At 39.3% G+C, this 12,738-nt stretch overlaps 1 protein-coding gene across 1 annotated transcript in view; it reads left to right on the top strand.

Moving 5' to 3' along the window:
• The first annotated feature begins 3,041 nt into the window (after positions 1–3,041).
• The window catches only part of mrps18a (mitochondrial ribosomal protein S18A), a 45,259-nt gene continuing 35,562 nt past the window's right edge, over positions 3,042–12,738 (top strand). Inside the window, exons 1-3 of the mRNA XM_041252755.1 lie at positions 3,042–3,214; positions 3,869–3,900; positions 6,191–6,295. Coding sequence (XP_041108689.1) covers positions 3,061–3,214; positions 3,869–3,900; positions 6,191–6,295 — 291 coding nt within the window. The 5' untranslated portion in view covers positions 3,042–3,060. The remainder of the gene's footprint in view (positions 3,215–3,868; positions 3,901–6,190; positions 6,296–12,738) is intronic.

The raw sequence follows: 12,738 nt of genomic DNA, 5'->3' as shown, positions 1-12,738 counted from the left end.
TGTGATTATTGTTCATTATTTGAAACATTTTTCTTGTGCTTGGGAACTGCAATCCTATCATCTTTGCTCCCACAATGCAATTGTTGGTAGCAAGGGTAACTCTTTTAGAAATGACACCGGAGAGACCTATCGGCACCAGTTCCGGGAGTACCAGTGCCACCTTGGAGTCAGGCCCCCACATCGTGGGGAAACAACTGAAGCATCAACTTACCTGTTGGCTCTGCCCCACTACACAAATTGTTGATGAGGCAGTTGTCCTGGTGGCCATCAAACAGAGATGCACACCTGGGTCGACAGAGACGCTCGCCTGGGTCAGCTGCCACAACAACACCATGCTACAGGAAGCTATAAGCCTAGCTGAGGCCTTCGTGGATTCCCTACCTTCGGGTTCATCTACCTCTCCTCCACCTGACCCACCCAGCCCCCCCCCCCCCCCCCCCCCCTGTAGTGGTGTAGTGGGGTCTGGGTGTAGTATGGTGTAAGTTGGTGAACGTGTTCTTTATTAAAAAAAAAAAACACACAATTATATTGTATTACATTCCTTCCACTTTGGAGACAAAATAGTCACTCAAACAAGGTTCTATTTGTTGTAAACATCAAACTGGGAGGGTTTGAAAGTTTACATTTATTGTAATTAATTAAACTAATTGAAGCTTCCATGTTGGTTTCAGTCGCTCCGTAAACAGAGCTGACATAACCTGCAATGTTATGCTTGAGTGACCATGCATTTAAAAATGCCAATCATGTATCTTTATTGATAATGAAAAAGATACAGAAAAGGAGGCAAAAACAAAGCTCACTATCCACGCATTACTACTGCTGACCTGGAGAAGCTAATACAAAAATAAATTACTGGCATTTTTAAATGCTTGTCAGCATTGTTTAAGGAGAGATTTGAGACCAGCCTGGAGGCTAACATAACAAAATTGAGTACTCTTGGCTAGCCAAATTACGCACTGAAGTATAGAATTACCATACCAAACCGTTTACATTTTTAAGACAAACTGTTTTTAAATCGATTACCGTTTCTTTATGTTTCATGCAATCAATAAAAACACCAACTGCCCACAAATTTTTATTTTCTTTGATTTCATTAAGTTGTTGACCTGTTAAATCTTTGTGTCTCTTGTTTTTTATTTTTTTCTTGTAATTCCAGCCACTTGTCCACTCTCATGCCTCCAAAAAGATTAAATGTGACGAAAGGAATGCCACTCATTTTTAAAAACTTTAAAAGACCCCTCACAACAATGTGTATATTTATTGCAAGTTTAATATGTTGTGTATTGATCAATTATTAATTGAACTGTGGCTTCGACAAAATTAAGTTCCACCATGCATTGTATAGTACTATAGAACTTCACGGTAATAAATCCTCAACAGCCAATCAGCGTGCAACACCCAAACATTCTGTTTTATAAATAAAGATTATAGCTAGAGATTCGTAGCTCTGACTGTTCTGATAATTCATAGGTGTATTGTACAGTAACTTCACAGATTATTAATTCACACAAATCAATTTCTGCTGTAATTATCAATTTAAAAATAAAACATAGAGTATAAAATATCCCAAGTCCCGGGCACAGGACAGCCTGTAACCCACTTGTTGGTTCCAAAGTCTTTCCAGGCCGGGGTCATGCGGTTGGCCCACAAGTCAGGATGTGAGTGGTGCAGGAGTAATCAATCCCCACAAATAGAGTGTAGTTCCAAAAACAAGCATTCTTTATTTTATAAAAGAGTTATCCCCACTACTAGTGGTATTAGGGGAGCACAGATGGTGGCATTGCAGTTCCCAAACAAAAGAAGATGGTTTCAAACAATAAACAATAATCACAGTCCAATCCACACACACACGTGTTGAGGTGGTGTGGAAGTGCAGATGCTCCAAGGGAAAGTCCAGGTGGCAGTCCAGGTGGCAGTCCAGGTGGCGGTGCTGTGGCAGTGCAGGTGCTCTGGGAGGTTGTGTAGCTTGGTCGCTTCAGCTCCCGTTGTTTCCATCTGCCAAAACCAAACCAAACAAAGCAGCACTCCGGCTGGGTCACAGCTTAGCGTAATGGGCTGTACTCATGTAGCTGCATCCCCTTTGTACTGCTACATTCCCTGTGGTCAGTGCGGTGTCACGGTTTATCCAATCGATGCACACAACACAGCTGATCACAATAGAGGCGTTCAGCAGGTGCGTCCTTTCCCCAGGCTGGCCGACTTCCGGTTACATCCTACCATATAGGGGAGATAATTTGATTGGCATTTCCTATTTTCAGGAATTATTCCCCAGGACAAAACTTCTGCAGCTTAATAGGAGACACTTAGTCCTATCAAAATGAGGTGTAATTATTTTGGGGACTTGTTTTTATATACTGGGGCAAAGTCATTGGAACACTAACATCTGTTGTCAATGGACAAAATGAACATTTAGTGGCAGGTCTTTGATTGGCATTTCTTACTTTCAGGAATTATTCCCCTGAACAAAGCTACTGCAGTTTAATAGGGGACACTTCCTATCAAGGTAAAGTGAAGTTGTTTGGGGAATTGATTTTATATGGTTGGGCAAAAGCCTCTGAATACTTTTATTTTATATACCAACTTTGGTTTATATACCAACTTTGCGTAATTAGATAGTCTTCTGGCACATTTTGATGTGTAAAAATATAGTTTTAAAGGATTTGTGATATAAAATGAAAATAAGAAGACAAGATTTCGTTATTGTAATAAAATTACAAACTTTTATTCTGAGTTTGCCTTTCCGCCGTTCTGGGTTTTACCCAGTCTCTGATAAGTGTTTTTTTTTTTTTTTTAACTGATGTCAGCTAAAGACAGATATTTAGATTTCTTTTTATATGATGTTATTTTTAAACAAATAACATGTACATTAGGCACATCGTTCAATTTGAAGAAGCATCTACCGAGCTTATCTGACTTGGGAAAGTGAATGACTCATTCTTTCTCTAGTAATATTTCTATAATGCTAAACTCCCCACACCCATCGGCCGACCCGTTTTAAAAATTTTGCCCTGGAAGCGGAAATGCTTGTTGCTGCGGTGACAATAGAAGGTCAACTTCAAAATGGCTGCGCACAGCTTGTTGAGGTCCATCTGTCTTTCTGCCGCTGGATTTCGGTCACTCACTGCAAGTTACAACAGACAGATTTTACAGAAAGTCGCCAAAGCACCGACATGGTCTGTGCTTGGAACTACTCAAACAAGGGGGATAAGGGAGGGTGAGTTTTATTGCAATGATTGAGAGGTGGAAACGGACACAGGCAGCAGTGAAGTATCGGTAGTGATTCTAATTAACGAAACATGCAGTTCAATTCAAAACTGAAATATGTAGTGACTTAACGGATTGTTGTTATTATTTTTATGAAATATAAACACAAAGTATGAGTCGTAACTTATTTGTTTTATGTTTGTAGAGGCATTACTTTTGGTAGTGTCTTAAGCTAGGCTACAGATGTCTCGGTCTACTCACTCACTCACTCAGTCAGACAGACAGACCGACCAACCCTACAGGGATGGTAACAAATACATACATAACGATACTACACATTATTTTAACAGGGCTTTCAGATTGGCATAGTGTTTCATGGTAGACGAGGTGAAGTTTGAAAAGAAAAGGTTAATGCACATAACTTACCTCTTATAAAATATTGGTAAAAGCACCACTTTTGCATTTGTTATTTTTTTGCAGAAGTTTTTTTATATATATATATATATATATTATATATATATATATATATATATATATATATATATATATATATATAATATTTGCTAAGAAAATATTGAAAAATAATTTTAGGTTAGAAAGAGTCGATCTGTTGCCAACATGTAAAATATGTGTATGCTACTGACAACTTTTTTATTTGTTTTAGTTGTGGAGAACAAAGATGGCAAGACGACAACGGTAAGTGATGTTAAATGTTACTGCAGTAAAACCTTTCAGCCTTTTTTTGATTATTATTTAAGATGGTAATTTAAGTGCTGTGTATAATTCCCATTAACTTTAAATATAGTAGTATGTGGCAAAGAGAACAAGCAAAGTGTAATTTAGGTGAAGTATTCTTTAAGATGGAGTTGACCACAGGATACAATATGCCAAGGCCAGTCATGATATGAATCAATAAATACAAATCCATTTATTGTTTGTCATGATGCACCTGCATCAACACATGAAATTAACAGACGAGAAAAGCAACAAACTATCTAATAAAGTAACAGACAGACTAACTAAACTAACTGTCAAACTAAATTAACAGAGCAACCCTACACATGTTACACAGTGCAGCAGCAGCTCTAGATTAATCATGAGTACCTGTAAAGGAGCAGTATTCAAGACATGCACAAAAGTATTTAACAGAATGGTGAAGCAACTCACCAGAACGGAAAACGCCAAATTGTTACCGATTTGTATCTGGTTCAAGTTTTTCTCAGGAGCTCAAAAATTTTCCAACTTTGTAGCAAGAGAAACAACGGTGAATTTCTTTGTTTACGTGCCATTTTGTAGCAATGAGATGCACTTGTGGAAATCAGAATACAAAACGAGGCAATAATATGATGGCTCATCTGGAAATATTTAATAAACCAATTAGTGTGCCTCAAGGCACCTTTGCAATGACAAGTCACTTTTGAAAAGATTGAATAAACCATTTGACTAAGTTTAATGATGACGAGTTGTCAGGTTACAAAACAGCACTGTATCAGTTGTGAACGAATCACTAGCAGTGCCAAAAAGGTGTTCTTTTAAGCAAAGTTCCTGTTCCTTTAGGTGGAGCATTTACAATGGGGAAAAATCTGTTTCACCACAAGGGTGTTCCCTTAGGAGGTGTTCCTATATGCGGTTTCTGATAGTTGCTTGGGGTGTAACGATTCACCGCTACAGACTCTTGGGGTTCAGTTTAATTGACTTGTTAGGTGAAAGTCTGAATATTTCCAAATAAATGTTGACATTTATCAAGTAAAGTGGTACATTTCTGAAATAAACTTGATAACGCTTTACTATGGACATTTACTGGTAAATCTCAAGAGTAACCAAGTGCCTTTGTCACATAGACAGTTGCCAAGAACATACTTTGTCGCAGCTCTGCAAGAATTTGCGAGACAAGAACACTCTCTAATCTCCTTTTCCACTGGCACTTCCAAGCCGTGAGGACTCCAGAGCCTCATGGTGTGGATGGTTTTCAACTGGCTATTTGTCGAGTCAAAACCAAACTGTGAAACTCTGGCCTCTAACACATCTAAATTCGTTGCGGAGCCAAGCTGGACCAGGGGTGGGTTTAACGATTTTCATCATTACGTTGCGTCAGTATGTACACTGGAGGAAGACAAACAACATAGAGTGCAGTGACTCAGAGGACAGACAAGTACAGCCTGTATTTGCAGTTCAGTTGTACTCGGTAAAGGGGTCGTCCAAAATGATCATCAATTACTGCAAGCGTACACAGCGTGCTCTTTTTTTAAGACCCCACAAAAGTGTACTTAAAAAGTCCTGGCATTACATACAGACCCTGTGTTTTCAAAATGTAAGCACTTTTGAATGGTTTACTGTATCCTATATTGGGCACTGGTTAAAAATGTTATGATATTCTTTCTCTATGTCTCGCAAAATGATTATAATTATGTAATTTTAATTGGCTCATGGATTTCCAAATTGGTAGAATTTTTTTTTTGTGTGTCAAAAAAAAAAAAAAAAAAAAAAAAAAAAAACTTTGTCTACGTTGCCATACCTGATTTAGCATGCACAATCTCTTGCACTCGCTTCACTTAGAGGCCTGACGCAGCAGAGTGCACGAGAAATACTCTAAACTTGGTAAGAGGTAGCCACTGTACAATTATAGACATAAATCATTAAATCTAAATAAAAAACACAAAACATGTATATTAACGTTAATCTGTTTTTTATAGAGCATGTTGTTGTTTGACATTCTGAGTGAGTCTACTCTCAGCAAAATAAGTGTTGCTGTGAATAGGTTCCAATGGGGACTTTTGTACTTTTTATACTTTTATACAATTTATTTTTCAAGTTCACAATAACAAAAACAATTTTCATTAATTTTCATTTTTTTATATTAATTGCATTGGGATACATATCATATAGCAACCCATGTCTCGAGTTATGTATTACATTGTTGTGAACCCAACGATGCACCCCCCTAATAATTACTGACTTTAATGCTTTTATTTTTTGATGCTTTCAGATTGAAGGGAAATTAGTCGATATTAAATCAGAGCTTGAACCCCCAAATCCCTCTGGACAGTGCCCAATCTGCAGGTGGAATCTGAAACACAAGTATAATTACACTGTAAGTATTACATTTTTCATGCTTTGTTTCCACGGCAGAAAATAACTTGAAAATCTCTCTGCCAGTTCAGGGTTCTACTATTGTTTATGTATTTATTAAAAAAAGTGCTAGTGAAGCCTGCTAAGGTGGCATTAATCTAACTGTACAGTACCAACCATTTGCATACAATCCATCTGCAGTGGAAAAGGGCCATGCCAGGGCAGGTGTTGCGTGCTTCCACAACTAGAACTGTTACTCATGCCCTACATGGTGAGAAAGTGTCATGTTATTCCACGTGGTGGATGACCTTGAAAAAAACATAAGTAATTTTAAAAGACTGTTTCAATGACTTGCCAACAATAAATAAGTAATTGAATGTGAGAGGTCAAGTAACTCCTGTGGACCACTTGAGCAGGGATAACCCAATAACCAATGTAATCTAATTGGATATGTCAATCAGATTTATCCAAAAAGAAGGCTAGGTGCATTTTGTAGTGCCATTGGAAGGCCATTCCAGGCTGAGGCTGCTCTGTTACTAAAATTAATAGTACCTAATCTAGATTGTGTTTTGGGAACATATACATCACAAGCATACAGTGCTGAGAAAAAGTTTGTGAATTCCTTAGGATTTTCACATGTTTCAAACCTAAAATGTTGTTAGATCTTAATCTAAGTCCTAATAATAGATAAAGATAACCTGATTAAACAAATGACACAAACATGATATTATTTCAGCATTTATTTATCCACAAATGATTCAACATTCAATATCCATGTGTGAACAAGTATGTGAACCTTAGATTCAGTAACTGGTGGCACCCCCTTGAGCAGAACTTCAACTAAGCGTTTCCTGTAACGGTTGGTCAGTCTCTCACATCGGTTTTGGGGAATTTTGGCCCATTCCTCCTTACAGAACTTCTTCAACTTGTGACATTTGAGGACTTCCTTGCATGGACAGCCCGCTTCAGGTCTTGCCACAACATTTCGATGAGGTTTAGGTCCGAACTTTGACTAGGCCATTCTAAAACGTGGAATTTCTTCTGCAGCCATTCTTTTGTAGATCTGCTTGTATGTTTAGGATCATTGTCTTACTGCATGACCCACTTCCGGTTCAGCTTCAGCTCATGGACGGATGGTCTGATACAATGCAGAATTCTGTCAATGATCGCAAACTGTCCAGGTCATGAGGCAGCAAAGCAGCCCCAAACCATCACACACCCACCACCACGCTTGACGGTTGGGATTAGGTTCTTCTGTTCGAAAGCAGTGTTTGGTTTTCGCCAAACGGTGTTTCTCGTTGAGGCCAAAAAGTTCTACCTTTGACTCCTCTGTACAGAGAACATTGTTCCAGAAGTCTTGTGGATCATCTGTATGCTCTTTGGCGAACTTCAGACCAGACGGGCAGCAGTGTTCTTTTAGAGAGTGGTGGTTTCCTCCTGGCTATCCTTCCATGAACACCATTCTTGTTTAGTCTTTTTCTAATAGTTGAGTCATGAACACTCAAATTAGCCAAGGTGAGAGTGGCCCGTAGATCCTTGGATGTTACTCTTGGGTTCTTTGCGACTTCCTTGATGATTTTCCGGTTTGTTCTTGGAGAGATTTTGGTAGGAAGACCGCTCCTGGGTAGAGTGACTGTGGTCTTGAACTTTCTCTATTTGTAGACTATCTGTCTGACAGTTGATTGGTGGAGACACACATTTGCCCATTTTCCCATTGGAAATAGTGATATTTTGAAATATCATTGTCCTGGTCACAAAAGCAAAGTTTGTGGGGAATAATAGCCATTTTCTATACTTTTGAGGCATAAGCAATTAGGAAATAACACTTACTACCCAGGAACAAAAAATGTGTTACATAGTGTAATAAAAGTTCTCTTTACGTGTGTGTTGTTTTTATATTCTAATTATGTTAGGAACTATTTTCCTCAGTGGAAGGTTACCTGACGAAATATCAGAAGTTCAAGGTAAATATAGGTTTTAAAGTTTTTTTTTTAAAGAGAAAATAAAAAAAATTAACGCTTTCGCTTTGGGACGCATAACTCTAGTCGTGGTCATCTACCACATGGTAGAGCCCGCATTGACGGGCTCCATCGCTTAAATATATCTCCTTAACTGTAAACCTCAAAGTAAAAGTATATAGGGTACACAAATACACATATCCTTTTAATTCACAAACCATCAGTTGCGTATTTAAATTAATGCAACAATACTATTACATTGCCTTTGTCTACAGCAGGAGACCAGCAAAGTTTGATCACCAGCTCTAGGAAGAATATTTAACATAATAAAAATTATAAAAACCTTGAAACTATTTTATATTTAACCCTTTAGCAATGTATTTTAACAAGCTTCTTAATCAGGTGGTTGGCAGTAGGATTGATAGACTTATTTTTAATACAACTTTGAAATGACTGCAGAGCAAAACACATTAAACAAAAAATACTGTTCTCCTGGGTTTAGTTTAGAAACCAATCCATTAACCCATTTTACCTGTTTAGCATAACATGACTTTTGGCTTGTGTATCAGGACAAATATCCACCGAAAGTAAACCATGTTATACCTTTCTAAACAGCGGAGACAAAAGATTATCAAGAGAGTAACATTTTCACTTCAATCTAGTTGCTCTTCATTGGATTCTCTCCAGGGCCACAATGTCAATGATGAGCCTGTTTCTATTATGTATGATTTGTAATATTTAAAATTCTGGTTTGTAAGTGCCTTCATCTATTTAAAGGTATTGATTACTGTAGTTTGAGGATCAGATCACAAACAAGGCAGATTGTCTGTGTATCTGACAGAGTTCCATCATATCTTCCATCATAAGACAAAGGCATTCAAAAAGCATGAAATTTACAATAATGTTGGCTTCTTACATGGAAGTTATAAAGAAAATACATTATTATTCCTGTGGCCTTTTAACTTTTTGTGAAATGTTTCATATTGAAAGTGATATGTGAGATTCTTGTTTTGTGAGTAAACTCCCAGGGTTTACTCTTGTGTTTGACCCCAATACAAGAGAAAACAACATTTATTCTAAAAGTGGTAGCATATACGTTTATAATTTACAGTTGAAAAGATGCTGGATAAATTTGGGGACATCATCTACGCATATGGATTCGAGAGGTTTGGAGTTGAAAAAAGTAAAAAGTACAAACTATTCCTGGAAAGTCTAGATGGCAGCAGGAGATTGACCGCTTAGAGAAAGGAGGTTGAGGAAGCAAAAGCAGAACAAAGTCAGGAGGGGGGACTCCATCTGTTACCAAGGGTCATAAAAGATAAGCTTGCAACATTGCGCAGAGCTGAGCGCCTACAGAAACGCTACAAAAAGAAAGAGCATGCGAGAACTAACTTTTATAAAGATCCGTTCAAATTCGTAAAGAAGATATTCACCAGTGAGAAAAATGGCACACTAAAATCATCTAAGTTTGAGCTGGAGAGAGATTTGGAGGAAATGCATACAGATTCAAAAAGGCAGGAGCCTATGTGAATTCCTTCAGACATCCCACCTATCAATCTTCCCGAATACCAAATGGAGGACTGTGCACCTAAGTGGAAAGAAGTAGAGGAAGATGTGAAAAAAGCAAGGGCATCATCATCTCCAGGGCCTAATGGAGTTCCATACAGAGTGTACAAGAGTGCTTCTGGAGTTCTACGAATCCTGTGGAAATTGATGAAAGTAGCATGGGAAAAACAGGTTGTACCAAAAGAAAAGGATGTACAAGCATCGGTCAGTTTCATCCTATTTCCCTATTAAACGTATAAGGCAAGATTTTCTTCAGCATTATTGCTCAGAGATTGTCGACCTATCTATTAAAGAACTGCTTCAGACACTTCAGTACAAAAAGCAGGCATTCCAGGATGCTTAGAACACATCAGCATAATCTGGCAACAAATTCAATCAGCAAAAAGGGAGAGGAAGGAGATCCATGTGACATTCCTGGATTTGGCTAATGCATATGGTTCAGTGACACATGAACAACTTTGGGCAGCATTTGATTTTTTTCAGTGTACCAATGACAATAACAAATTTAGTGAAAGCCTACTTGGAGATTTGCAATTTTAGTTTTTTAACTTCAGAATTCAGCACTACCTGGCAATGCCTAGAAGTTGGAATAATGGCAGGATGTACCATTTCTCCACTGGCTTTTACTATGGCAATGGAAGTAATTATTAGGACATCAAAATGGGCAGTGGGAGGAGAGTGCTTGGCTTCTGGAATGCGACTAATTCGAGTATACATGGATGACTTGACAACATTGACTACAACAGTAGCCTGCACTAATCAGTTACTGGGCAAATTTTTAACCAGTAACATTGAATGGGCAAGAATGCAATTCAAGCCCACTAAATCTAGGAGCATCTCTATAATTAAAGGTAAAGTAGTAGATAAAAGGTTCTACATTAATGGTGAGGCAATACCAACAGTGTCCGAGAAGCGAGTGGAAAGTCTAGGGAGATGGTACGACGGGGATCTAAAGGACACCGTTCGTGTCGGACAAGTTAGACAACAAGCAGTGGGGTTGCTGACGAGCATAGACAGCAGCGCTTTACCGGGCAATCTGAAACTCTGGCGCTTTCAGTTTGGTCTACTGCCAAGACTGCTGTGGCCACTGACTCTGTACGAGGTTTCCTTGACAACAGTTGAGAAGTTGGAAGCTTTAATCAGTTCATACGTCAGGAAATGGTTGGGAGTTCCACGCTCCCTCAGCAGAATGGGACTTTATTGTGAAGGAATACTGCAGCTACCAATCTCTGCTCTAACCGAGGAGTTTAAGTGCGCCATAGTCTGACTGGAAATGACATTAGTAGATTCACGCGACAAATGCGTAAGAGAGGCAGCATCTGTGTTAAACTGGAAGAAAATGGATGGCAAAGAAAGCTGTGGAAGATGCTAATATCAGAGGTATTATGGGGCAAATTCAGCATGGAAAAGGAGGTTTTGGTCTCAGTTCAGCTCCTCCTACATGGCACAAGGCAACCCCAGCTCAATGGAGGGAGCTGGTAGTCAATGAGGTGCAAAAGTAGGAGGAGAGGATCAGGTGTGCAAAGGCCATTTCCCAGACCAAGCAGGGAGAATGGATGAGATGGGAGAGTGTGGAGCAACGGAAGACCTATGGACAATGGAACAGAGCAGGATCAGTTTCCTCATCAGATCAGCATATGATGTTCTCCCATCACCACAGAACCTAAACCTCTGGGTGGATGAGGATCCCTCATGTCCTTTGTGTTCATCCTCTGCAACATTTAATACACATTTTGACAGGATGTAAGGTGGGTCTTAGCCAAGGACAGTTTACTTTGCTCCATGACCAAATGCTGCGATGTTTGGCCCTAGCATTGGAAGACCAGCGTAACCTGACCAATAAGTTGCCACCAGTTCCATCAAGGCATTACACATAAAAGACAATATTCCTCCGTCCAGGAGAGCAACCACCAACAAAAGGTGTTAAAACCAAGCCTCGCCCAGGACAACTGGAAGCTGCTAGAGACTGGAAAATGCTGGCAGATGTTGGTCAACAGCTTATTTTTCCACCTGAGATTGCCACCACTAACCTTCGACCAGATGTTATCTTGTGGTCTGGATCAGCACACCTTGTTCATCTGGTAGAGTTAACAGTGCCATGGGAAGATGCTGTGGATGAGGCGTATGAGAGGAAGAAACTTTGGTATGCTCAGCTTTAGCTGCTGAAGCGTAACAGCGATTATGGAGAGTCCGAGTTTACCCAGTGGAGGCGGGTTGTCGAGGATTTGTGGCACACTCTACAACCCGGTATCTCAGAGTCGGGTTCAGTGGCCAAGAGTTGCGTCGGGATATCTACATCATCAAATGGAAAACAACGGAAATGGATGGAGATGGATCACATTAGTTTACTGCAAAGCTACGTCTTAGTTGGTGCTTATCTTGGCAAGAGCCGAATTCAGATCAGCACAGAGTTCAACATCTACTCTCATGTAATGGAAATCTGCAAGAAAATTGTATTTAGTTTAGCAGAAATACTACACTTTATGGCTTCTGCTGGCATTTCTTCTGTGTTTTCCAGAAAGTAATTTAGAGTTAAATTTAGGTGAACAATGTTGTGTGTATAAAACATTTTATTAAATGGAGTGCTGCACGCTGATTGGCTGCTGAGGGGTTTTAAACCATGTGTAAGTGTAGTTGAACGCAGGGAAGAACTTATTTTTGTCATTTTCAGTAATACCAGTATATGTATATTTACGGTCATTAAGTTTTTAGCCGTGTTGGCTAGTGATCCCCCGTCATGGCCTAGTGCATTGCAAAGCCTGCAATTAAATTTTGCCCATCCCCCGGGTCTGGCACGTTCTCGGCTGCGTGTACTCTCGTATTATATAGCTGCTTTGCATTAGAGTGCATGGCCTGGGTTTTGTGCGACCGAACTGGTCATGTGCCATGTGGTCAAGGGTTTGGTAAGTAGGTTGGCAACATCCACTGATTAGCTGCAGCA

The sequence above is a fragment of the Polyodon spathula genome, chromosome 6, assembly GCF_017654505.1.
Source record: "Polyodon spathula isolate WHYD16114869_AA chromosome 6, ASM1765450v1, whole genome shotgun sequence".
Taxonomy (NCBI): domain Eukaryota; kingdom Metazoa; phylum Chordata; class Actinopteri; order Acipenseriformes; family Polyodontidae; genus Polyodon; species Polyodon spathula.
This window is presented reverse-complemented; position numbering and strand designations above follow the sequence as displayed.